The sequence below is a fragment of the Dasypus novemcinctus genome, chromosome X, assembly GCF_030445035.2.
Source record: "Dasypus novemcinctus isolate mDasNov1 chromosome X, mDasNov1.1.hap2, whole genome shotgun sequence".
Taxonomy (NCBI): Eukaryota; Metazoa; Chordata; class Mammalia; order Cingulata; family Dasypodidae; genus Dasypus; species Dasypus novemcinctus.
The window spans coordinates 85,261,041-85,288,365 of NC_080704.1; the positions used below are offsets into that span (position 1 = coordinate 85,261,041).

General features: G+C 38.0%; 1 protein-coding gene across 1 annotated transcript in view; it reads left to right on the forward strand.

The window, feature by feature from the left end:
- The first annotated feature begins 11,832 nt into the window (after positions 1–11,832).
- The window catches only part of UPRT (uracil phosphoribosyltransferase homolog), a 38,768-nt gene continuing 23,275 nt past the window's right edge, over positions 11,833–27,325 (forward strand). The window contains exon 1 of the mRNA XM_004480887.4: positions 11,833–12,375. Coding sequence (XP_004480944.1) covers positions 11,999–12,375 — 377 coding nt within the window. The 5' untranslated portion in view covers positions 11,833–11,998. The remainder of the gene's footprint in view (positions 12,376–27,325) is intronic.

Consider the following 27,325-nt stretch of genomic DNA (forward strand, 5'->3'; position numbering starts at 1 on the left):
AGATGTTCAAATAATCTCCTTAATAAATTAAATGAGATGGCTAAAGAAATTAGGGATATTAAGAAGACATTGGATGAGCATAAAGAAGCATTTGAAAGCATACTGCAGCAGTATGAGAATATTTATAAATTCCAAAAAGAGATTGATTATGTTTGTACACTGGTGTGTTCCTCTGGGCATGATACCCTTTGATTGATTTAAATTCAAAGGGTTTACATTCACTTGATTAAATCAAGATAAGGGCTTTGATTAGATTACATCATTAGTACATGTAGGGTTGAGTCTCTGCCCACTTGGTAGGCTTTATAAATGGATGCTCAATCAAGAGCACAGAAGTAGATACACTGAGTAGTGGATACACAGAGAAGATACACTGAGGAAGAGAGACAATGGGTATATGGGGACCTCATATTCTTTGAATGTAATATTAAAAAAACAAAGACAAAAAATAAAAATAAAATATAATTTAAAAAAAGATACTGCAAAAGAAAAAGTGCCAGCTAAGAATTTTATATCTGGTTATATTGTCTTTCAAAAATCAGGGCGAGTTTAGAATATTCACAGATAAATAGAAACTGAGAGCATTTATAAAAAAGAGACCAGCTTTGCAGGAAATACTAAAGGGTGTGTTACAGCCTGAAAAAAAGACAGGAGAGAGGGGCTTTGAAGAGAGTCTATAAATGGAGATTATATCAGTAAAAGTAACTAAATGTATCAAAAGAATGGTGAAAATAAAACGTGATAGATAAAACCATAAGGTCAAAATGGGAGAAATAAGAACTGCCATTACAGTAATAACATTGAATGTTAATGGATTAAACTTTCCAATCAAAAGATGTAGACTGGCTGAATGGATAAGAAAATATGAGCCATCTATATGCTCTCTACAAGAGGCTCAACTTAGACCCAAAGATACGAATAGATTGTAAGTGAAAGGCTGGAAAAAGATATTCCATGCATGCAGTAACTAAGAAACAAAGTCAGAGAAGCTATACTTATATCAGATAAAATAGACTTTAAAAGCCAAACTGTTATTAGAGAAAAGAAAGGACATTATATATTAATAAAAGGGACAATGAACCAGGAAGAAGTTATCAGTCATAAATGTATATGCACTTAACCAGGATGCACCAAGATATATGAGGCAAGCACTGGTAAAACTGAAGGGAGAAATAGATATCTCTACAATAATAATTGGAGACTCCAACACACAATTTTCAGTATTGGATAGAACATCTTGGGAGAGGATCAATAAAGAAACAGAGAGTTTGAATAGTATGTTAAATGGACTAAACCTAACAGACATATACAGAACATTGCACCAGAAACCAAGAGGATAACTTTGAGAAGATTAACAAAACTGACAATCCCTTAGCTAGACTGACAATGCATATTACCTAGTAACAGTGGTAAAAAGAGCATGGTACTGGCATAAAGATAGACACATAGAGCAATTCAAACAAATTGATGGTTCAGAAAGAGACCTTCACATCTATGGTTAAGTCATTTGTGACAAGCCCATCAAATCCACCAAGCTTAAGCAGAATAGTCTATTCAACAAATGGTGCTAGGAGAACTGGAAATCCATAGCCAAAATAAAGAAAGAGGAACCCTATCTCACATGTTATACAAAAATTAACTCAAAATGGATCAAAGGAGAGGTGGGGCAAGATGGCGTCTGAGTGAGTGCACCTTAAAATCTCTCCTGCAAAGAAGGGGCTGAGTAGGGTTGGAGTCCTGCTGGACTGGGCTGTTTCGGGTGTTTGCAGGGCAGGAGGTGTTAGGACGTCGATTTAGTGGGACGGTGACAGAGAAGATTCCTGTAAGACGTAGAATTTTGCAGGAAATAATGGCTGAAAATTTCCCAAATCTACTGAGACAGATGGATATACATGTTCAGGAAGCACAACCCACCCCAAAGATCATAAATCCCAACAGGTCCACCCCAAGATATATATTGTCAAATTAACCAATGGTCAAGACAAAGAGAAAATTCTAAAAGCAGCAAGAGAAAAGAAAACCATCACATACAAGGGAGGCTACTTAAGATTAAGAGCTGATTTCTCATCTGTAACCATGGAGGCAAGAAGGCAGTGGTATGATATAGTCAAGGTACTAAAAGAAAAAAATTTCCAACCAAGAATACCCTACCCACCTAATCTAGCATTCAAAAATGATGGAATACTTCAAAATATTCACAAAAACAAAAATGAGAAGAGTATGCGAACAAGATCCCTCCGCTTCAAGAAACACTAAAGGGAGTTCTGCAGGAAGAAAAGAAAAAACAGGAGAGGCAGAGTTGGAGAAGAGTGTAAGAGCAACAAAAAAGACAAAAAGAGAAGGAAAAAACAAACAAAATATGACAAACACAAGTCCAATCAAAATACGGCTAACATTAATAATTCCTTGAAAGTAATAACACTGAATGTCAATGGATTAAAATCACCTATCAAAAGATTCAGACTGGGACACTGGATAAGGAAATATGACCTATCTATATGCTGTCTACAAGAAACACATCTTAGAGCCAGGGATACATGGAGGGTGAAAGTGAATGGTGGAAAACCATCTTACAAGCAAACAATAACCAAAAAAAAAGGCTGGAGTAGCTATATTAATATCAGACAAAAGAGACTTTAAATGCGAAATAATTGTGAGAGACAAAGAAGGATACTACATATTTGTGAAAGAGACAATCTCTCAAGAAGAACGAACAATCATAAATACTTATGCTCTTAACAAGGGCACCTCCAAATACGTGAGGCAAACACTGGAAAAACTAAGTGAAAGAACAGATGCCTCTACAATTATAGTGGGAGATTTTAATACACCACTATCAAGTTTGGACAGAACATCTCAAAAGAGAATCACTAAAGAAAGAAAATATTTGAACAGTATATGAGAGGAGCTGGATCTAATAGACATATACAGATCATCACACCTGAATACAGCAGGATATACATTTTTTCTCAAGTGCACATGGATCATTCTCCAAGATAGACCATATGCTAGGGCACAAAGAAAGGCTCGATGAATTCAGAAAGATCGAAATCATGCAAAATAATATCTCTGACCACAGTGGCGTGAGGCTGGAAATCTGCAAGGGCCAGAGGCCCAGATTTCACACCAAGATATGGAAATTAAACAGCAAACTCTTAGAAAAACAGTGGATCAAAGAGGAAATCTCAAAAGAAATTAATAACTAACTTGAAAATAATGATAATGATAACACAACATACCAAAACTTATGGGATGCAGCAAAAGCAGTACTGAGAGGGAAATTTATAGCCATAAATTCGTACATCAAAAAAGAAGAAAGAGTAAAAATTGAAGAACTAACTGCTCATTTGGAAGAATTAGTAAAAAAAACAACAAAGTAACCCCACAGGAAGAAGAAAGAAAGAAATAACAAAGATAAGAGCAGAACTTAATGAAATATAAAATAAGAAAGCAATTGAAAAGTAAGACCAAGAGCTGGTTCTTTGAGAGGACCAATAAAATTGACAAGCCCTTAGTGAGACTAACAAAGAAAAATAGAGAGAAGATGCAAATACACAAAATAAGAAATGAGAAAGGAGATATCCCTACTGACCCCACAGAAATAAAGACTATCATAAGAGGATACTTTGAAAATCTATATTCCAACAAAAATGACAATTCAGAGGAAATGGACAAACTCCTAGAAACATATAAGCAGTGTATAATGACAAAAGAAAAAATTGATGATCTCAACAATCCAATCACAAGTAAAGAGATAGAATCAGAAATTTAAAAACTCCCAACTAAGAAGAGCCCACGGCCAGATGGCTTCACAGGTGAATTCTATAAAACATTCCAGAAAGAACTAACACCAATCCTGCTGAAACTCTTCCAAAAAATCAAAACAGAAGAAACATTACCTAACTCATTCTATGATGACAATATTACCCTAGTACCAAAGTCAAACAAAGACACTACAAGAAAGGACAATTACAGACCAATTTCTCTAATGAACCTAGACGCAAAAATCCTCAACAAAATACTTGCTAACCATATTCAACAACACATTAAACAAATTATACACCATGACCAAGTGGGATTCATTCCCAGTATGCAAGGATGGTTCAACATAAGAAAATCAATCAATGTAATACACCATATAAACAGATTGAAGGAAAAAAACCACATGATTATCTATAGATGCAGAAAAAGCACTTGACAAAATACAGGTCTCTTTCTTGATAAAAACACTGCAAAAGATTGGAATACAAGGAAATTTTTTGAACATGGTAAAGAGAATATGTGAAAAACCCACAGCCAACATCATTCATTTACTATGGTGAAATCGGAAAATCCTTCCCTCTAAGATCAGGAACAAGACAAGGATGCCCATTCTCTTCCTTTCTATTTAACATTGTCTTAGAAGTACTTGCTCGAGCACTGAGGCAAGAACCAGATATAAAAGGCATTCAAATTGGAAAGGAAAAAGTCAAAATTTTATTATTTGCAGATGACATGATCCTATACATAGGAAACCCTGAGAGGACTACAACAAAGCATCTAGAACTCATAAATGAGTTTAGTAAAGCCACAGGTTATAAGATCAATGAGCAAAAATCAGTAGCATTTCCGTACACCAATAATGAGCAAGCTCAGGAGGAAATCAAGAAACAAATACCATTTACAATAGTCAATAAAAAAATCAAATACCTAGGAATAAATTTAACTAAAGATGTAAAAAACTTATACACAGAGAATTACACAGGACTGTTCAAGGAAATCAAAGAAGACCTAAATAAATGGAAGAATATTCCCTGTTCATGGATAGAAAGACTAAATATTTTTAAGGTATCTATACTACCAAAACTGATCTACACATTCAATGCAATCCCAATAAAAATCAACACAGCATTCTTTAAGGAACTAGAAAAACTAAGTATGAAATTGATTTGGAAAGGAAAGAGGCCCCAAATAGCCAAAGACATACTGAAAAAGAAAAATGAAATTGGAGGAATCACACTACCTGACATCATACGTACTACAAAGCTACAGTAGTGAAAACAGTATGGTATGGTATTGGCACAAGGAAAGACACACAGAGCAATGGAATCAAACTGAGAGTTCTGATATAGATTCTTATATATAGACATATAATATTCGATAAAGCCACCAAATCCTCTCAACTGGGAGAGAATGGCCTATTCAACAAATGGTGCCTGGAGAACTGGATATCCATATGTAAAAGAATGAAAGAGGATTACTATCTCACACCTTATACAAAAATCAACTCAAGATGGATAAAAAACCTAAATATAAAAGCCAAGACCATAAAAACCTTGGAAAGCAGTGTAGGGAAACATCTACAGGACCTTGTAATAGGAAATGGCTTCATGAAATTCACACCAGAAGCATGAGCAGCAAAAGAACAAATAGATAAATGGGACCTCCTCAAAAATAAAGCCTTCTGCACCTCAAAGGAGTTTGTCAGAAAATGAAAAGAGAGCCTACACAATGGAAGAAAATAATCGGTAACCATATATCGGATAGGAGACTTATAACTTGCATATATAAAGAACTCCTATATCTTGAAAATAAAAAGATAAACAAGCCATTTAAAAAATGGGAAAAAAGATTTAAGCAGACACTTCTCCAAAGAAGAAATACAAATGGCTAAAAAGCACATGAAAAAAATGCTCCATATCTCTAGCTATTAGGGAACTGCAAATAAAAACTTCGATGAAATACCATCTTACTCCTATAAGATTGGCAGTTATGAAAAAAACAGAAGAATACAAATGCTGGAGAGGATGTGGAAGAATGGGAACACTTATCCACTGCTGGTGGGAATGCAGAAGGATCCAACCATTCTGAAGGACAGTTTGGCGGTTTCTCAAAAAACTAACCATAGATTTGCCATATGACCCAGCAATTCCACTGCTGGGTATATACCCAGTAGAACTGAAAACAAGGACATAAACCAATATATGCACACCATTGTTCATAGCAGCATTGTTCACTATCACCAAAATTTGGAATCAACCGAAATGCATATCAACAGAGGAACGGATAAAGAAAATGTGGTATACACATACAATGGAATAATACTTGACTTTAAGAACAAATACACTACAAACACACGTGATAACATGGATGAATCTTGAGAACTTTCTGTTGAGTGAATCAACCCAGGCATTGAAGGACAAATACTACAAGACATCAATGATATGAAATAAGTAAACCAAGCTGCCTCAGAGAGCTCGAGACTGGATGATAGGCTTACAGGAAATCGTGGGGTAGAGGAAGGATGTAAGGTGACACCTACATGGGTGAAATCTATGATAAGCTGGAGGTAAGTATTTGTACAGGAAAGTGATAAAATGGGGGCATAGGGTTAACTTTGGATGGGGCCTTGCGGGCTTAAGGGGGGGTAGGGATGGGAGGATGGGTAATATTGCCCAAGAAATTGTAGGGAGGGTGGGGCAACATACGAACATAGGAGATTGTCAGGTATTTGGTTGAGAGTATAATGCTGAGGAAAATCTTTTCAAAAATATAGTAAGGAAAGTTACCTCTTTAAGATGCTTAAAGGGGATAATCTGATGCAGGACAGGCTCCTAGGGAATACGTGAATGCTCATTTTGCCATAGTGGTTTATATCATTGGATAGAGACCCATAAAATGAGAGTGAAGGTATACCCACATCCTGGGAAGGACTGATGCCATCAAATAGAGGGAATTGTATCTCTCAAGAGAAAGGGTGGCTCCCAGGGCATTAGGGCAGTTGAGCATGTCAAGCCCTCGATATTGTTGCAAGTATCTCTGAACATGGCCCTTCAGCAATGAAGATTGATTGTCACTGTGGGCCCTGAGGGGAGGGGGAAAGAAGTATTGAATAGATGGAACCAATGTAACTGTGTGGGCAATGGAAGTGTTTCAAAAATGTATGCAAGAATGGATATAAGACAAGTAAAATTACACCAAAAATATATAGGGACTGATAGGCTAAGGTGTAAATCATAATGTAAAACATAAGATAACTAAAAATTTAGAAAATTGTGTATTCTAAAATATAAACCACAGTGTAATCACAAATGTCACCTTGTTTGAAGGCTGTTGTATCAATATCTTTACATCAGTTTCAGTAAATATAGTATGAACATGTAAAAGATTATTGCTGTGGAAGGGAAAAGGTTTTATGTTGGATATGTAGGAGTACTGTATATTGTATATATGAACTATTGTGATCTAAAACTCTTGTGAAGATAAGTTTAAGAATTAGAAAAAAGAAAAGAAAAAGATAGGACATAGACACTGAGGAAAAGATGGACGTAGTTGCCTTGCCAAATTTCATACAGGGCAACCCTTATTGCAGTGATGGAAGGCAAAACATCAAAAACAAAGCTTTTGAAATTTTTAATTTTTTGATACCCCAATTTATTTTTACCTTAATTTTTCCAAGTTAATATGTATTCTATATCTCACCTCTAAACTCATCGCTACATTACATTTTACTAATAAGGGAACCTGTCAATATATTGGGCTTCACTTTTCAGGAAGTTTTGGATCACAGAGAGGTTCAAGAATGGCAGCGGAGGAATACTGGTGTGGGATGTTATTGTTGGGGGACACATGGTTGGCAGGGAGTTCTATAGGGCATATATACAGGGTATATAGAAATGTTTGGACATTTTTATAGTGGTTTCAATTAAAAACAACAACTGAGGGAGTGCTGAGTTCCTAGCCAGGGGAGCTCTATCACAGTCCCTAAAGGAACAGCAACAATCCCCCAAGTGCAACGGCAAAGACCAAAAAAATGAAGGTCCAACAATGAGCCCTTGACACTAATGACTATGCTTGTGAGCCTGTGCACCTGAAATAAGAACAAGACCTAGAGCTGCAGGGTGCCTAAGAGTTACCTCCTGAGAGCCTCTGTTTTGCTTAAATGTGGCCAGTCTCGAAGCCAAACTCAGCATGTAAATGAGTTGCCTTCCCCCCAGCGTGGGACATGTCTCCCAGGGATGAGGCTCCCTGGCGCCGAGGGATTACTACCAAGTACCAGCTGATGATGTAAGTAGAAAATGACCTTGAATACAAGGGTCAACTTGGACTAGCAGAATATCTCTGTCTAAATATAATACCAGGAGTTAAAAATGCTTTTGACCTGAATCAAGGGGGAAATGGAAAGGACAAATGAGTTTATATCGCTATGAGTCTCCAAAAAAGAGCTGGGAGGTTATCAGAGGGGTCACCTTTATGCACACCTCAGCAGAGTCCCAGAGACAGATAAAGTAGATACAACCCTGGGTATTGGTTCTTCTGAGTGGTACAGAGACCCACAGGTTTTACGGTCATGGCAGATGGAGTTCAGTGCCATGTCAGTTGGCCATTCTTTGGAGTTTATGTTTCTGTGTGATGGAGCTGGACTCAGATGTGATCTTTTTTCACAAGCCTTTCCTGTTAATTTTACCAGAACTGTAGTTGGTGCTGGGGTTTAATATATACCCAGAGGATCTGAATCTCTGGACTGACCATATGATAGCCAGGCCCTGAGCCTCAACCGACTTCAGCTCCTACACTCTGGTTTATTGGACTTACCCCACTCAGCTAACATGGAGTTGAAGAAGGTCAACCACCATACCATGGAGCCAAGAGTGCCTACAATTGAAAGCAGGAGGATTGTATCCAGCATCCATGTGGAATCTAAGCCCCCTCTTGATATAGATGTGGAGTGGACACAACCAATCCAAGGTCCACAGGATGGAGCAATAGAATATGGATTAGAGTGGACTTACTGATATTCTATTCATGAACTATTGTGATTAGTAATCGAAGAAAATGTGGCATTGGTTTGGAGAAAATGGTCATGGTGACTGCTGGGTGTGGGGAATGGGAAGAAGAGATGAGATGTGGAGGCATTTTCGGGATTGGAGTTGTCCTGGGTGGTGCTGCAGGGAGAATTACTGGACATTGTATGTCCTCCCATGGCCCACTGGATGGAATGTGGGAGAGCGTGGGCTATGATGTGAACCATTGACCATGAGGTGCAGCGGTGCTCACAGATGTATTCACCAAGTGCAGAGGGTGTCTCATCATGATGGAGGAGATTGTTGCTGTGGGGTGAGGAGTGGGGTGAGGGGAGTGGGGGGTATATGGGGACCTCATATTTTCTGAATGTAATAAAAAATAAATCAATAAAATGGTAAAAGAAAAAAAAAAGAGAAACAGTCTTCTGGTGGTTAACACATGTGTTCTATTCCCCGATCGCCCATCATATAGCTAAATAAAATTTAACTTGTGGAAAAAAAAATGGATCAAAGACCTAAATATAAAAAGCAAGAACCATACAGTCTCTAGAAGAAAATGTAATAAAACATCTTCAAGCCCTGGTGATATGTGGTGCATTTTTAAACCTTCCACCAAAAGCACGAGCCATGAAAGAAAATCTGGATAAATTAGGACCTCCTCAATCTTAAGCACTTTTGTGATTCAAAGGACATTGTCAAGAAAGTGAAAAGGCAGCCCACTCAATGTCAGAAAATATTTGGAAGCCACATATCCAATAAGGGTTTGATTTCCATGCTATATAAAGATATAGTACAACTCAACAACAAAAAGCAAGAAATGCAATTTAAAAATGGGCAAAAGATTTAATCAGACATTTCCCCAAAGAGGAAACAGAAATGCCAAAGAGCACATGAAATAATGTTCCATATCACTTGCTGTTAGGGAAATGCAAATCAAAACGATAATGAGATATCATCCCATACCACATAGAATGGCCATTATTTAAAAAAAGAAACAACAGAAAACACTAAGTGCTGGAGAGGATGTGGAGAAATAGGAACACTCCTTCACTGTTGATGGGACTATAAAATGGTACAGCTTCTGTGGAAAACAGTTTGGCAGTTCCTCAGGAATCTAAATACAGAATTTGCATATGATCCAGCAATTCCTCTACTAGAAATATATCCAGAAGAACTGAAAACTGCGACATGAGCAGACATCTGCACACCAATGTTCATAGTGGCATCATTCACAATTGCCAAAAGATGGAAGCAACACAGGTGTCCATCAACCAATTAATGGATAAGTAAAATTTGGTATATGATGGAATATTATGCTGTATTAAGAATTAGTGAAATTGGGACACATGATAACATGGATGAATTTTGAAGACATTATGCTAAGTGAGGTAATTCAGACACAAAAGGACAAATATTGCATAGTCTCATTAATATGAAGTAAATATGAAGACTAAACACATGGAGTTAAAACGTAGAGCATAGGTTATTAGGAGATAAGAGGAGGGCTGAGAAGTACTACTGATGCTTAACATATGTAGAAGTTTTAATTAACCTGACTGTAAAAATGCAGAAATGTATAGAGTTGATGGTAACACATTTTAGTGAGTAGCACCTGGTTTATAAATAGGAATGTGGCTGCAAAGGGTAGTCTAGGGATGTAACTGTCAATTGAAAGAAAGCTATAGAATAGTCTAGGTACTGAATAACACAATGAACCCAGAGGTGGATGAGAATTGTGGCTGATGATACAGATTAAGTGTGTCCTTCCGTGAGCTAGAGCAGATGAATGTCACTATTGCAAGGCAGTAAGAGTGTGGAGAAGCATATGAAAATACAATTAATGTAACCTATGAACTATAGTTAACAGCAATACTGTAGTATTCTTGCATCAATGCCAAGGATGTACTGTGTTAATAACAGGGGAGTATGGAAAAATATACCAAATATATGTTATAGACCATAGTAGTGATAATAATCTGATGATATCATCTCACAATCTGTAACAAATGTTCCACAATAATGTAGTGTTTTGGTGGAGGAGTGTTGTATGGGAATTCCACACATGTGCTAGATTGTTTTGTAAGTTCACAATCTCTCTAATAAAAATATATTTTACAAAAAGTAATAAGCTTTCACATTTATCACCAACGGATTTTTTTTACAAGGGTACCAGTCGGATTGGACCAGAGGTACATGCTCCCAGTTGTACACAAGGGTTATGTTGCTCTCTCTAAAACTGGGAACAGGAATTTGCACTGGAAGCACAGGCCGGCTCTATACCAAGTAGGTGATGAGTGGGGGAGTAGCCAGCCAGGGTGCCATGAAATCTTACCACTTCAAGTACCCTTTTTTCCTGATTTGTGCTCACTCTATTACTGCAGTCCTTTGTTTCCTGGAGCAAATACACACTGACGATTGAAAAGCTCTGCCCTAGACACCCTTAACTCAGGCCTTTATATTAACTCCACACACTAAAACAAAGTGTCTTTCCATGTATTTAAAAGAAACAAAGTGGTAGTGTACCTGAAATGCTTGTTGTCAAAATCTCCACAGTACTAAACGTGTACGCCATAGGACCCAATCAAAAGAGATGAGAAAAGCTCTAGTAGTCAAGCACAGTTGGGTAGCTGTAGCTTGTAGACCGGCTTTGTGGAGGACAGGTTCTTCAGCAGCCTGCTTGGGAATGTTAACTCCTTTTTCAGTTACACAAACTAATGGACAATGCAGTTTTGGGTGTTATAATCTCTGAGCCTAGACACAAAGTCTGAAAATAAGGTCCTGAAGCATTTTTCATCACCCTCCACCCCCAGTTTTTCCTAGCTTTACCCGTCACCCAAATTTCTGCATGCAGAAGCCTTAGAGACCCCTGGGAAAACCTGCAACCAGGCACTCCTGGCCTCTTTCCCCTTGCCTGGCTAGATGTAGGAACACACACCTAGCAGGGATGACTCAAAGGGTTAACAAGCAGTTCGTCGCCGAGTGACGGGGAGAGAAGCCAATAAGATGCCCAGGAAGGCAGTACATCTGGTGTGGGCGGAAGTGGGATAAAGCTTACAGAAGGGAACCCAGCAAGCCTCGGGGTGAGAGGGCAACCGAGGTTAGAGGTTCAGCAGAGGCGGGCATAAGAGGGACGGTACAGGAAGCAAGGGCCCCTTTTTTGGCTCGCCTTTATTCTTAGGTGTAGGAAGCGGCGGGGACAGCCCGGGGTCCAGTGTATGGCCACGGAGTTACAGTGTCTGGACTCCATGCGTTGTCACAACCAGCAAGTAAACTCTGCCTCTTCTTCAAACCCGGAGCCACCAGAACTTGGCGACCCGATCCCGGACCATGCCGAGGTAAACAGCGCCACCATATCCAAGCTAACTGTATTCACGGGGCACACCCTTTCCAGTTTACCTGCGGGACGAGACCCTCAGGCCTGTGGCGGCACCAGCCTCAACTCTAAGAGCAACGGCGGCAGCGGCAACTATGACGTATCAGTCGGCGAAACCCTCATAGGGGACTGCGAACTTTCTCCGCAAATGGGGGAGCAGCTTAAGCTGCTGCCTATGAATGATCAGATCCGGGAACTACAGACCATCATCCGGGACAAGTGAGTAGGAGAGCGGAAGGGGAAAGGGAGTTGGAGGGTCTCGCAGGAGGTAGGCTGGAATTTGAAGTAAAAGGGATGAGTGGGTAGTGTTCTTGTCCTTGACCCTGGCAAACAGGTCTGTGGAGATTGGGGCAGGGTGGGAGGACCTTTTTCTGGGGGAGGAGGTTACGTGGCTTGTGACTGTGGCCTCCACGTCTCTCTTTCCATTGTTTAACATCCTTTTGAGTAGGGAGGAAGCCTTTTAGGTAGCTTCTGGTGGCCTCTTCTGAGGGATGAGAAATCGTCTGCTGTTCCTGGCAAGTAAACACGTCTGCCGTACCTGCCCAGTACCCGACCACGTGGTAAATCTATAACCCTAAAATGGTTACTACCCAAGATTATGCTCAACCTCTAATCACCTCAGACTCACAAACGGAATTAACGCAATTTCAAGGAAAATGCTATTGTCAAGAGGCACGCTGACTCTTAAGTGTCTGCTACTGCAAATATGTCATTTTGTCTAAAGTTTTTTCTAGTCTTAGAGTTAAGGTTTACTTGGTTACAGGAAAATTTATCATCCAACTCTTATCAAGATTGTTTTACTGACCAAAGGTAACCTAAAGGAACTTTTGGCCCCTCCTAATCTCACAAACCAATTTGACCAAAACTTCATGTTAAAATGCGAAATAGGAGGAGGTTTCCAAACCCCTATTGTAGATGGGTTTTCTCAAGTGAAACATTTTGCATGATTAACTACAGCTGGTTTCCTTATCAGCAGCATTTGAAATAAAGATTATGTCAAAAACACCCATTTTTCAGCAGGAGACATGCCTCAATCATTTAAAAATTGCTACTGAAGTTAGGATGCCACTGTAAATAAATAAAATAGGCTCTAATAACTTTTTCTTTGACCTATTTCCCTGACACCAGCCTTTTTCTCCTCCACATGATTCACACATTACTATACACTCTTCCTAACATACTGCTTTGGTTAGGTAACGCCTTGCTTAGCAGCCTACTTTGGCTCTTCACAGCCTATCAAATAAAGTGCAGGATCTTTAGCTTGAAAACCCCTACTCATGGTTCCTAGGAATCATTCTGAAATATCCCTTCATCTGAACTCATCTGGAATTCCCTTCTACCCCATGTCTGCATGTGCAAATCCTACTTATTATTCAAGTTCAAACCCAGCATTAGAAGTCCTCCTCTGCCAAGAAGGTTTCCCTGCTGATCTTGGGCCTTTTAAATGCAATATTCACCATCTTTTTTGTATATTGTTATTTGCTTATTGTTAATTATCTTCCTATTATATTTTAAGCTCTTTGAGGGCAGAAACTATATTCCAAATAATAGATGCTCAATTACCATGGTTCTCTCTAGTTCCCAAAATCGTACTTACAAAAAATGTACTATTTAACTTTTAATGAATGAATATTGAAAATTACTGTGGCCATATGATCTAATAGATGAACTAGTGAGCTTAAAAAATAGGAGGTATAGGCTTGGTAATTGTGGTAGGGAGAAGATAAAATAAAATTTGTCTGTGAAACAAAGGAAATAGTATGAGGATTCTTGTTTCTGTAAAGCAGGAATTTCCTAATCTTGCATCTTGGACCCACTGGCTCCTGTAGATGGGTTTCAAGACTTGATGAACCCTCAGAAATTGTCTGGGAAATTTTATTTCTATGTTATTTTTTCTTTTTATTTATTACTTTAACTTACAAATACTCTGTACCCACCAAGCAGAAAGTTGCATCTTGCATATAAGTTTTTAATGGTAGTTTTAAAAATAACATTTTATTGAGATATAATTCACATACCATGCAACTCACCCATTTAAAGTGTATAGTTCAGTGGGTTTCAGTATATTCACAGCTGTTAACCATCACCACAATAAATTTTAGAACATTTTCATCACTATTAACAAGAAACTTTATACCCATTTGCAGTCACTCCCAATTTCCCTCCATCCCTTACCCCCTGCCAAAGTCCTAGGCAGCCACTAATCTACTTTCTCCTTCTATGTATTTGCCTATTCTGGACATTTCATATAAGTGGGGTAATATAGTATGTGACCTTTTGTGATAGGCTTCTTTCATTTAGCATCATATTTTTAAGGTTCACCCATACTGTAGCATGTATCATGTATTCCTTTTTACAGCTGAATAATATTCCATTGTCAGGATATATTGTACTTTCTTTATTCATTCATCAGTTGATGAATATTTGGATGGTTTCCACTTTTTGGCTATTAATAATACTGTTATGAACACTATCATATGTGCATTTTTATGGGGTGAGGATTCCTTAGTTTTCATTAGATCTTACAAAGAGGTCTCCATGACAATGTAAAGGTTTAGAACCATTGCTATATATCTTAGAGAAGGCATAGCACTCAGGATTCACAGATGAAAGTATCATTATTTGATTATACTGCATTACACATAAAAGCCTGGGTATAAATGAATCTTGGTATCAGATGGCATTTTCCTGGGAAATGGAGTTGTAATTGTCCCAGGGGAGGTAGTCCTCCTCAAACATACTAAAGAACCCCTCCAGTAGTTGTAGTAGTAGTAATAAAGCCTAGTGAGAAGAAGGAAGAGCTCTTCTTGAAGTATTAATTTTTTAAATATTTTTAAAATCCTGTATATATTTCTATATCTTATGGATGCTAAGTAAATACCTATGAGCCTTTGGAAAGAAAGGTCAGTGATATTCTTAAGAGGTTTCATCTGGGTTTGGGTTTGCTATGAGGCATACATGCTTTTAAATAAACACAACTGCTGTGGCCTCTCTGGAAATTTTAAAGTTCTTTAAAGACAGTGTTACTTAACAAGTAGGGAGTAAATTTTACCAATCTACATTAAAATGAGGACTTGATTTGGTATGAAGATCATTTCGCTGTTACATGTGTATGACACATTTGTGCATGAGGGTGTCAAGAAACGTATTTCACATAAATGGCTAGATCTGCACTGATAACCTATTTGGGGTTTGTATATTTTAATAGATGCTCAGCTTTACATTTAATAAGATTTCCATGCACTGAATTATGAATGTGTCGATATCACTCATACTGAATGTGGATATGCTTTGAAATATTCCAGGTGTGTGTGTATTTCTTTGTGATAATTTTGCATTGTATTTAATTTGGGACTTGTATTAGATAGATGATTAAAAGGTCTTTCATAATTCTCTTTTTACAGGAGGAGAGTTTATTTAATTGTTTTGATACAAAAGTGATTAGAGATATGATTTGAAACTAATGGTATGGAACAAATAAGACCTGATATCTGGTTTACTTCAAAACATCTTTATTAAATAATTTAGCTCAGCATTTGGGCTTAAAATATGGGCTCAGAGACTATCTGTAGCTTGATTGATCAGACATGTAAATATCTACCTCATGAAATTCTAGTTTTAATAATGGTAAGGATATAAATGTGGATATTGAAGACCATTGAAGATTTTTTAAAAATGCAATCAACTTTTAAATTCTAGCCGTTTTTAATTTTTATATTGGTTTAAATTAAACACTATGGATCAGAAATCATCCAAAGTAGCAGGAGATAGGTTAGTAATAACTGTTTGTCACTGGATGATTTGGAATAGTGAGTGCTTTCAGTGGAGGTGAAATAACTGGTGAGATGACAGTTCATATTAGGTTCTCTGAGTGTGTACCTTTTTTGAATGCAGAAAAGGTGCTTTTTATGCACAGGTTATCATCTGAGGCTGATATTTTTTTGGAGAGTATGAATGGTGTTTAAATATTGGACTACAAATTAAAAAGCAGATTTGGACAGCTTTGATTACTTGACTTAATATAACTTTCTATTCAATAAATTGTGGTATAACTTTAGAAATTAAAAACAAATGTTTAAGGGGGGACTTCTGGGGAAGATGGCAAAATAGCAAGCTTCAGGACTCAGTCATGTCCTTCAACCAAAACAACTATTAGCAGGCAGGAACTGTCTGAAACTTCTATTTAGAAACTTAAGAGGCCAGAAGAACACTGTATAGCATCCAGGGAAGATCAGGAGGAAGAGGCTGATAAATTATGGAAAAGACAGTAAATTGCTTTCTCCACATGGAGCGACTACTACAAAACATTCCTCACTCTCACAGCAAGCCACCATAGAGTCTAGTCCCCAGATAGCTGCTAGTTACAGAAAGTGATGTAAAAATCCTCTTCCCCAAGAATGGGGATGGGGCATGACCAATCAGTGATCAAACTTTGTATTAGTGAATTCAGATTGCTGGGACCCAGCTCTGAGGACAGCTATCGTTTCAACCTTCCCCAGATAAAGGTGGCAGCCATTTTTACAAGGCTGCTGGCGACAAAGGCAATGGTGGTCATTGTTTCAACCTTACCCAGATAGAAGCAGGGGTTGTGGAGATGTGAAGTGCAGCACTTCCTCAGGGCTATAGAGGACAGTTAGCTGAAGGGTTTCATTTGTAGATAGGCCAAGAAAAGCATAGCTTTGGGGAGCCATCTGAGAAGCTTTTGGCAGCTTACCTGATCCCCTACCCAGGGCACTTTGGAGCTGATATATATCCCTCTCATGGATCCCTGGACCTATTATGGTTGGAAAATACTGACTTGGAAAAGTCCTCTCTGGGATGACCCTGCTCCCTGGATTTGTGCTCCAGGCAAAAGCAGCATAAGCCAACAAAAGGACTGTAAAAAATTAGAGAAGTGGACTTTTTGGGACAAAGGCCTGCTGGTTTCAAATACTTGGGAGAAGGAGGTTTGACTCCTGGAAACAGCTGGGACACCAAACTCTTGTAAACAGGGGAACAACAAAACAAGTAACAAGCAAAAACCCAGCATGAGAGAGCAGATGTAGCTCAAGTGGTTGAGCAACTGCTTCCCATATACAAGGTCCTGGGTTCAATCTCTGGTACCTCCAAAAAACAAAGAACAACTCATTGGGTAGCAGATGTAACTCAGTGGTCGAGTGCCTGCTTCCCATGTATGAGGTCCTGGGTTGAGTCCTGGTACCTCCTAAAAAAAAAGCCCAGCACAAGACACAGGTCCAGAAAGACAGGGAAAGCCATGCAAAGTGTGTTTGCATTAGGCAGACCTTCCTGATCAGAGAGCTGAAGCTCAAAAAAATCTTTGTTTTCTTACCAGATGGTTAAAAAGAAAAAGGAAAAGACATCCCATGGAGTAAATTCCAGAGTTAACATTTTAAAATACTAAAAGGTTCAGTGTGCAATGAAAGAGTACAAGACTAAGAGCAAGAAATGATGACCCTTCCAAAGGAAGTGGAAAAAAAAACAGAAAACACCAATGAAGAATATGAGAATATGGGCATACCAAACAAAGCCTTTAAAAATGGTCTTAAAAATGATCAAGGATTTGAAGGAAAGTACAAGGAAAGAACTTCAGGGTAGGAAAACAAAAAAGAACAATATTAAAGTCTAAGTAAAGAGATAGAAATTTTTAAAACGTTCCAAACAGAACTCCTGGAGTAGAAGACCACAATTACTTAAATGAAAAATGCCCAGGAAGGTTTCAAGAGCAGATTGGAGCTGGCAGAAGAAAAAATGAACTTGAAGACAAGACACTTGAAGTGGGTAAGGCTGAGGGGCAGAAAAAAAAGAAATATTAAAAGTGAAAGTAGCCTGAGAAAATTATGTCATCAAGTACACTGATATATGCATTATGAGAGTCTCAGAAGGAGAAGAAATGGGTGGAAGGAATAGTCAAAGGAATAAATACATAGAACTTCCCAAACTTAGCAGGAGGCATGAATGGGCATATCCAAGAAACCCAGGGACCAAAAATACTTCCCATCATATATTAAGTACACTATCAAATGCAAAGGAGAGAATTCTGAAAACTGCAAGAGAAAAGTAATGTGTTACATACAAGGGAGTCCCAATTAGATTGAGTGCTGATTTCTCATCAGAAACCATAGAGACAAGAAGGCAGTAGGTTGAAATAATTGAAATGCTGAAGGAAAAAAATGCCAGACAAGAATTTTATATCTGCTGAGACTCTAAAATGAGGGAGAGTTAAGACATTCTCAGATTAACAAATGTTGAAGGAATTGATCCCTATTAACTTGCCCTACAAGCAATGCTAGAGGGAGTTCTTCAGACCTAAAGGAAAGGACATTGTACAGTGGTTCAAAGAAGCGTAAAGTACTAAAGACCTGTAGTAAAGGTAACCAATTAGGTAATTATAAATGTCAATATTATTATGTAGTACTATTTGGTATATAACTCCACTACTTACTTTCCACAGGTGATAAAATGCAAATGTATAAAAAGTAATTATAAATCTAAGTTTTTGGACATATAATGTACAAGGATATAAGTGGTAACAAGACAAAAAAATCATGGGTGGAAAAGGGGTTATAGGGAAAATATATGTGCAGTCTATTAAAGTTAAGTTGGTATCAAACCAAATATGATTGTTATATATTTAGGATGTTACATTTTAACCCCATGGTAACTACAAGGAAAACAGATGAAAAATATATCCAGATAGAACTGAGAAGGCACTTGATACGGTACAACACAAACAAATACCTGTAAAAGTAGACTTTAATGGAAATGAGGGACAAAAAGGGTATAAGACTTACAAAGGCTAAATAGCAAAATGGCAGAAGAAAGTCCTGTATTATCAGTAGTGACTCTTAAATATTAACGGTTTAAATTATCCAGGCAAAAGCAGAGATTGACAATGGATAACAAAGCATGGCCCAAATATATGGTGTCTGTAGGAGACTCACCTTAAAATAATAATGCAAGTAGTTTGACTGTGAAAGAATGGAAAAAAATATAACATGCAAGTAGTAACGAAAATAGAGCTGAGATGGCTATACGAATATTGAATACAATAGACTTAAAGTCAACAACATTTACAAGGGACAAAAATGATCATTATATATATATAAAGGGAACAATTCAACAGGAAGAAAAAAACGATTAAAAATATTCAGCTAATAGCAGAGCCCAAATTATATGAAGCAATACTGACAGATTTGAAGGGAGAAATTGACAGTTCTACCTTAATAATAGGACACTTTAACACACCACTGTCTATAATGGATAGAAAATCTAGTGGGAAGTTCAGTAAGGAAGGACAGGACTTGAATTATACTCTAAACCAGGGATTCTTAGCTTTTTTTGTTCCATGGACCCCTTTGCCAGTCAGGTAAGAACCATGGACCTCTTACCAAGTCCACACAATACTGTGTATTATTTAACAAATATATCACACCTACACCAACAGATCCCCACAAGAGTAATGTTTTTTTTTTCGAATTTCAGTTCAAGCTCATGGATCCCTTGTAAAGAACTCCTGCAATAAACCAACTAGAACTAACAGACATATATAGAACCCTGCACACAACAAAAATAGAGTACTTATTCTTCTTGAGAGCACATAGATCATTCTCCAGGATAGACTATATTTGGATCACAAAACAAGTCTCAGAAAATTCAGAAATACTGAAATGATGCAATGTATAGTCTCCGAAAACAACAGAATCAAGCTAGAAATCAGAACTAAAAAGAAATGGAAAATTCATATATACCTGAAAATTAAAAAACATATTCTAAATCAACGAATAGGTTAAAGAGGAAATCAGAAGTAAAATTATGAAATATCTTGAGACAAATGATAATGAAAATACAACATATGAAAACTTATGGGATGCAGTGAAGGCAGTGCTGAGAGGGAAATTTATAGTTCTAAATGCTTACATTTAAAAAGCCACAAGACTTCAAATCAGAGATCTATCTTTGAAACTGGAAGGACTAGAAAAAGAAGAGCAAACTAAAAAGAGTGCAGAAGGAAGGAAATATCAAAGATTAGAGCAGAGATAAAATAGAAAAAAAAATAGAATCAGCAAAACCAATTTGTTCTGTGAAAAGATCAATAAAATCAAGGAATGAAATGTGGTATATACATACAATGGAATACTACTCGGCTTTAAGAACAAACACTACAAACACACATGATAACATGGATGAATCTTGAGAACCTTATGTTGAGTGAAGCAATCCAGGCATTGAAGGACAAATACTACATGACCTCAATGATATGAAATAAGTAAACCAAGCTGCCTCAGAGAGCTAGAGACTGGATGATAGGCTTACAGGAAATCGTGGGGTAGAGGAAGGACATAAGCTGACATCTACATGGGTGAAATCTATGATAAGCTAGAGGTAAGTATGTGTACAAGGAAGGGATAAAATGGGGGTATAGGGTTACCTTTGGGTGGGGCTTTGTGGGCTTGAGAGGGGCTAGGGATGGGAGGATGGGTAATATTGCCCAAGAAATTGTGGGGAGGGTGGGACAACATTAGGGCATTAGGGCAGTTGAGCATGTCAAGCCCTCAACATGGTTGCAAGTATCTCTGAACATGGCTCTTCAAGAAATGAAGATTAACTGCCACTGCGGGCCCTAAGGGGAGGGAGAAATAGGTATTGAATAGATGAAACCAATGTAACTGTATGCGCAATAGAAGTTTCACAAGAGTACGCAAGGATGGATATAAGACATGTAAAATTACACCAAAAATATATAGGGGTTGATAGGCTAAAATGTAAATCATAATGTAAAACATAAGATAACTAAAAATTTAGAAAATTGTATATTCTAAAATATAAACCACAATGTAAACACAAATGTTACCTTGTTTGAAAGCTATTGTCTCAATATCTGTATATCAGTTTGAGTAAATATGGTACGAATATGTAAAAAGATTATTGCTGTGGAAGGGAATAGGTTTTATGTTGGATATGTGGGAGTACTGTATATTGTATATATGAAGTACTGTGATCTAAAACTCTTGTGAAGATAAGCTTCAAAATTAGAAAAAAGAAAAGAAAAAGGTAGGATGTAGAATTTTTCCAAATTAATATGTATCCTATATCTAAAAATTAAGCTAATCGCTATATTCCATTTTACTATTAAGGGAACCTGGCAATATATTGGGCTTCACTTTGCAGGAAGTTTTGGATCACAGAGAGATTCAACAATGGCAGCGGAGGAATACTAGTGTGGGATGTTATTGACAGGGGACACATGGTTGGCAGGGAGTTCTCCAGGGCATATATCCAGGGTACATAAAAATGTTTGGATATTTTCATAGTGGAAACAATTTAAAAAAAAAACAACTGAGGGAGTGCTGAGATCCCAGCCAGGGGAGCTCTGTCATAGTCCCTAAAGGAACAGCAACAATCCCCCAAGTGCAATGGCAAAGACCAAAAAAGAATGAAGGTCCAACAATGAGCCCCTGATACTAATGACTATGCTTGTGAGCCTGTGCACTGGAAATAAGAACAAGGCCTAGAGCAGCAGTGTGCCTAAGAGTTACCTCCTGAGAGCCTCCGTGTTGCTCAAATATGGCCAGTCTTGAAGCCAAACTCAACATGTAAATTCATTCCCTTCCCCCCAGCATGGGATATGACTCCCGAGGATGAGCCTCCCTGACGCCAAGGGATCACTACCAGGTACCAGCTGATGATGTAACTAGAAAATGACCTTGAATAAAAGGTTCAACTCGGACCAGCAGAATATCTCTGTCTACATATAATAACAGGAGTTAAAAACCTAAATCAAGGGAGAAATGGAAAGGACAAATGAGTTTATATGGCTGTGAGTCTCTAAAAAAGAGCTGGAGGTTATCAGATGGGTTGCCCTTATGCACACCTGAGCAGAGTCCCAGAGACAGATAAAGTCGATACAACCCAAGGTATTGGTTCTTCTGAGGGCTACAGAGACCCACAGGTTTTATGGTCATGGCAGATGGAGTTCAGTGCCATGTCAGTTGGCCCTTCTTTGGAGTTGTTGTTTCTGTGTGATGGAGCTGGACTCAGCTATGATCTCTTTTCACAAGACTTTCCTGTTACTTTACCAGAATTTAGTTGGAGCTAGGGTTTAAGATATACTTAGGGGATCTGAATCTCTGGACTGACCATATGATAGCCAGGCCCTGAGCCTCAACAGACTTCAGCTCCTACACTCTGGTTTATTGGACTTACCCCACTCAGCTAACATGGAGTTGAAGAAGGTCAACCACCACACCATGGAGCCAAGAGTGCCTATAACTGAAAGGAGGATTGCATCCAGCATCCATGTGGAATCTAAGCCCCCTCGACATAGATGTGGAATGGGCACAACCAATCCAAGGTCCACAGGACGGAGGAATAGAATATGGATTCGAGTGGACTTACTGATATTCTATTCATGAACTATTGTGATTAGTAATCAAAGAAAATGTGGCATTGATGTGGAGAAAGTGGCCATGGTGGCTGCTGGGTGCGGGGAATGGGAGGAATTGATGAGATGTGGAGGCGTTTTTGGGACTTGGAATTTCCTGGGTGGTGCTGCAGGGACAATTACCGTACATTGTAGGTCCTCCCATCGCCCACTGGTTGGAACGTGGCAGAGTGTGGGCTATGATGTGGACCATTGACCATGAGGTGCAGTGATGCTCAGAGATGTATTCACCGTGTACGGTGAATGTGTCATGATGATGGAGGAGAGTGTTTCTGTGGTGGGAGTAGTGGGGTGGGCTGTTTGGGGGGTATATAGGGACCTCGTATTTTTTGAATGTAATATTTTAAAAAATGAATAAAGTCAAAAACATCAAGAAATGTTTAGCAACACAAAGAAAAAAAGGGAAAGGATGCAAATAATGAAAATCAGCAATGAAAAAGGGAACATTACTATTGATCCCACTGAAATAAAAAGTGTTCTAAAAGGATACTATTCATAGCAGTATGCCAATAAATTTGAAAGCCTAGATGAAATCCAGAAATTCTTAGAAACAAGCTACCTACACTGCCTCAAGAAGAAATAGAAAGTTTAAAGAGACCAATTACAAGTAAAGAGATTGAATCAGTCATCAAAAACCACCCAATAAAGCAAGCCCAGGACCAGGCTTCACATGGGAATTCTATCAAACATTCCAAAAAGACTTGAAACTCAAGTTTTGCTCAACCTCTTCCAAAAAAAAATGAAGAGGAGGTTTCACTCCACAACTCATTCTTCAAGGCCGAAATCAGCCTCATCCCAAAGCCTGGTAAAGACACAAGAAAAGAAAACTGTAGACCAATAGCTGTTATCAATATTGATGCAAAGCCCTCAACAGAATACTAGCAAACCAACTCCAACAGCATATTAAAATAATTATACACCATGATCAAGTGGGATTTATCCCTGGTTTGCAAAGTTAGTTCAACATAAGAAAATGATTTTAATATAATACAACGTATTAACAGAATGAAGGAAGAAAGAACACATAATCATTTCAGTTGATGCAGCAAAGGTATTTGACAAAAATAAAGCACCATTTCTTGATAAAAACACTTAGAACAGTAAGAAGAGAAGGAAATTTCCTCAATATAATAAAGGGCATATATGAAAATCCCACAGCTAATATTATACTCAGTGGTGAATGACTGAAAACTTTCAGGAACAAGACAAGGATGCCCACTATCAGCACTGTTATTCAAACTTGTACTGGACGTTCTTGCCAGTGTATTTAGGCAAGAAAAGGAAATAAAAGACATTCAAATTGGAAAGGAAGATGTAATATTTACCCTATTTGCAGATGATATAATCCTATATTCAGACAATCCTGAAATATCTACAATAAAACCTCTACAGCTAATAAATGAATTCAGCAAATTGACTAGGTTCAAAAGCAACACCCCAAAAATCAATAGTGTTTGTATACATAAGCAGTGACAATTGGAAGAAGAAATCCAGAAAAAAAAAACTATAGCAACTAAAAGAATCAAATATCAATGAACAATCTAATCAAAGATGTAAAGGGCTTGTATGCAGAAAACTAAAAAAAACATTGTTTTTAATTGAAGACCTAAATAAGTGAAAGGATATTCCACATTCACGGGCTGAAAGGCTAAATATCCTTAAGACATCCATACTACCCAGAGCCATTCATAGATTCAATGCAATTACCATCAAAATTCCAACAATCTTCTTGCAGAAATGGAAAAGCCAGTGATCAAATATATATGGAAGGGTAAAGTGCCCTGAATAACTAAGGCCATCTTTTTTTTGTTTTGTTTTATTTTTTGTTTTTTTTTTCTTTTTAAAAATCAACTTTATTAAGACATGATTTACATAAAATACCCTGGTGTACCCACCATCCCAGTGATATATAGGACATTTTTATCAACCCAGAAAATTCCCTCATGCCCCTTTGCAAGCAGTCTCTCTTCCACCACCATCCTAGGCAAATACTGGTTTGATCTTTATCACTATAGATTAGATTTGCCTGTTCTAGAACTTAATATAAATGGAACCATGTGGTATTATTTTAATATGTCTGGCTTCTTTTATACAGTGTGTTTTTGAGATTCATTCATGTTGTGTATATCAGTAACTTGGTTTTTTTAATCTTTTTAAAATATACATAGATCACACAAAATATTGCATTAAAAAATATGAGTTTCCCATATATCACACTTCTCATACCCCCCACTTCTCCCATATTGACAACATCTTTCATTAATATTGTATCAGTAACTTATTTTGATTTACTGCTGAGTACTATTGCAATATGAAAATACCACGATTTGTACAGCCATTGACATAATTGATGGGCATTTAGACTGTTTCCAGGTTTGGGCCACTCTGAATAATGATGCTATGAATATTCATGCATAAGGTTATTTGAGGATATGTGTTTTTATTCTCTTGGGTCAATACCTGTTGGGGATTGAATCAAGTTCCCCACAAAAGGCATTTTCAGGTCCCAACCCCTGGTCCTGTGGCTAGAACCCATTTATAAATAGAATCTCTTAAAGATGCCACTTCAGGTAAGGTGTGGACCAATCTGGATTACTGAAGTCCTTTACAAGCAGAATAAAATTCAGACATAGAGTCATATAGTAAGTGTATGTTTAATTTGACCAGAAAGTACAACTTTTTTCATTGTGGTTGCAGCATTTTATGTTCCCTTCAGCAAAGTGTGATAGTTTCCCTTGAACCATATCCTTGCAAACACTTGTTATTGTCAGTCTTTTTTTAAATTCCCCCCCCTTGTGACTTGTTTTTGCTGTCTACTCTCTGTGTACATTCACTGCTGCATCATCTTGCTGCGCCAGCTCTCTGTGTGGTGTGCAGGCCATCAGCTCTCCATGTGGGGTGTGGGCCACCTTGCCTTCACAAGGAGGCCCTGGGATGTGAACCCAGGGCCTCCCATGTGGTTGACAGGAGCCCAATCAATTGAGCCACAGCTGCTTCCCTATTGTCAGTCTTTTTAATTATAATCTCTCTAGTGGGTGTTGAAGTGCGATCTCATTGTGGTTTTGTTTTATAGAGCCCAGATGACTAATGATATCAAGTATCTTTTCACGTGCCATTGGCTACTCATATATCTTCTTTTGTGATGTGTCTGTTCAAGTCTTTTGCCCATTTAAAAAAATTAAGATGTTTAAATATTAAAATATTAAAAATTAGGATGCAGGATGCTGTCTTCCTATTGAGTTGTAAGAGCTTTATCTTTCCTGGGTACAATTCCATTGTCAGATGTAAGTATTGTGAATATTTTCTCCCTGTCAGTGGCTAAGGCCATCTTGAAAGAGAAGAATGAAGTTGGAGGACTCTCACAGGATCTTGATCTTAAAATTTATTATGTTATAAAGCCACAGTAATCAAAACAGCATGGTCCTGGCACAAGGCCAGCCATATAAATCAATGGAATAGAATTAAGAGTTCAGAAATCAATCCTCATATTTAAGGCAACTAATTTTTGACAAGATGGCAAAGATCACTCAATTGGGAAAGGACAGTCTCTTCAACAAATGGTACTGGGAAAGCTGGATCTCCATTTGCAAAAAAAAAAAATGTGGACCCCTACCTTGCACCATATGAAAAAATCGACTCAAAATGGATCAAAGACCTAAATATAAAAGCTAGATTTGTTAAACACCTAGGAGAATATATAGCAAAACATCTTCATGATATTTTGATAGGCAATGGTTTCTTCGACTTTATACCCAAAGCTAAAGTAACAAAAGAAGAAATAGATAAATGCAACCTCGTCTAAGTTAAAAACTCTTGTTTCTGAAAGGACTTTATCATGAAGATAAAATGAGAACCTGCACAATGGGAGAAAATATTTGGAAACCAAATATTTTTATATACCAAATTTCTTTTTTTTTTTATTTTTTTATTTTTTATTTTTTATTTTTTATTTATTTAATTCTTCCCCCACCCCCCCGGGGGGGGGGTCTGTTCTTGGTGTCTGTTTGCTGCGTCTTGTTTCTTTGTCCGCTTCTGTTGTCGTCAGCGGCATGGGAAGTGTGGGCGGCGCCATTCCTGGGCAGGCTGCTCTTTGTTTTCACGCTGGGCGGCTTTCCTCACGGGCGCACTCCTTGTGCGTGGGGCTCCCCCACGCGGGGGACACCCTTGCGTGGCACGGCACTCCTTGCGCGCATCAGCGCTGCACATGGCCAGCTCCACATGGGTCAGGGAGGCCCAGGGTTTGAACCGCGGACCTCCCATATGGTAGACGGACGCCCTAACCACTGGGCCAAAGTCCGTTTCCCCCAAATTTCTTTATATATTCTGGATCTATATCTAGAATATATGAAGAAATTCTTCAACTTAGCAAAAAGAGAAACAGCCCAATTAAGAAATATGCAAAAGACTTAAACAGAATCTCTCCAAAGAAGATTTACAAATAGCTAGAAAGAGAAAAAAGATGCTTAACACCTTTATCGTTAGGGAAATGCAAATCAAAACCACAGTGATGAGATACAATTTCACCCCTGTTATTATGCCTGCTATTTATTTTAAAAACTGAGAATAATAAAAATGTTGGCAAGGATGTGGAGAAATAGGAGCACTCATTCATTGCTGTTGGCAATGTGAAATGGTTCAGCTGCTGTGGAAAACAGTTTGGTGGTTCCTCAAAAATTTAAGTACAGAACTACCATATGACCCGGCAATCCCACTACTAGGTATGTACCC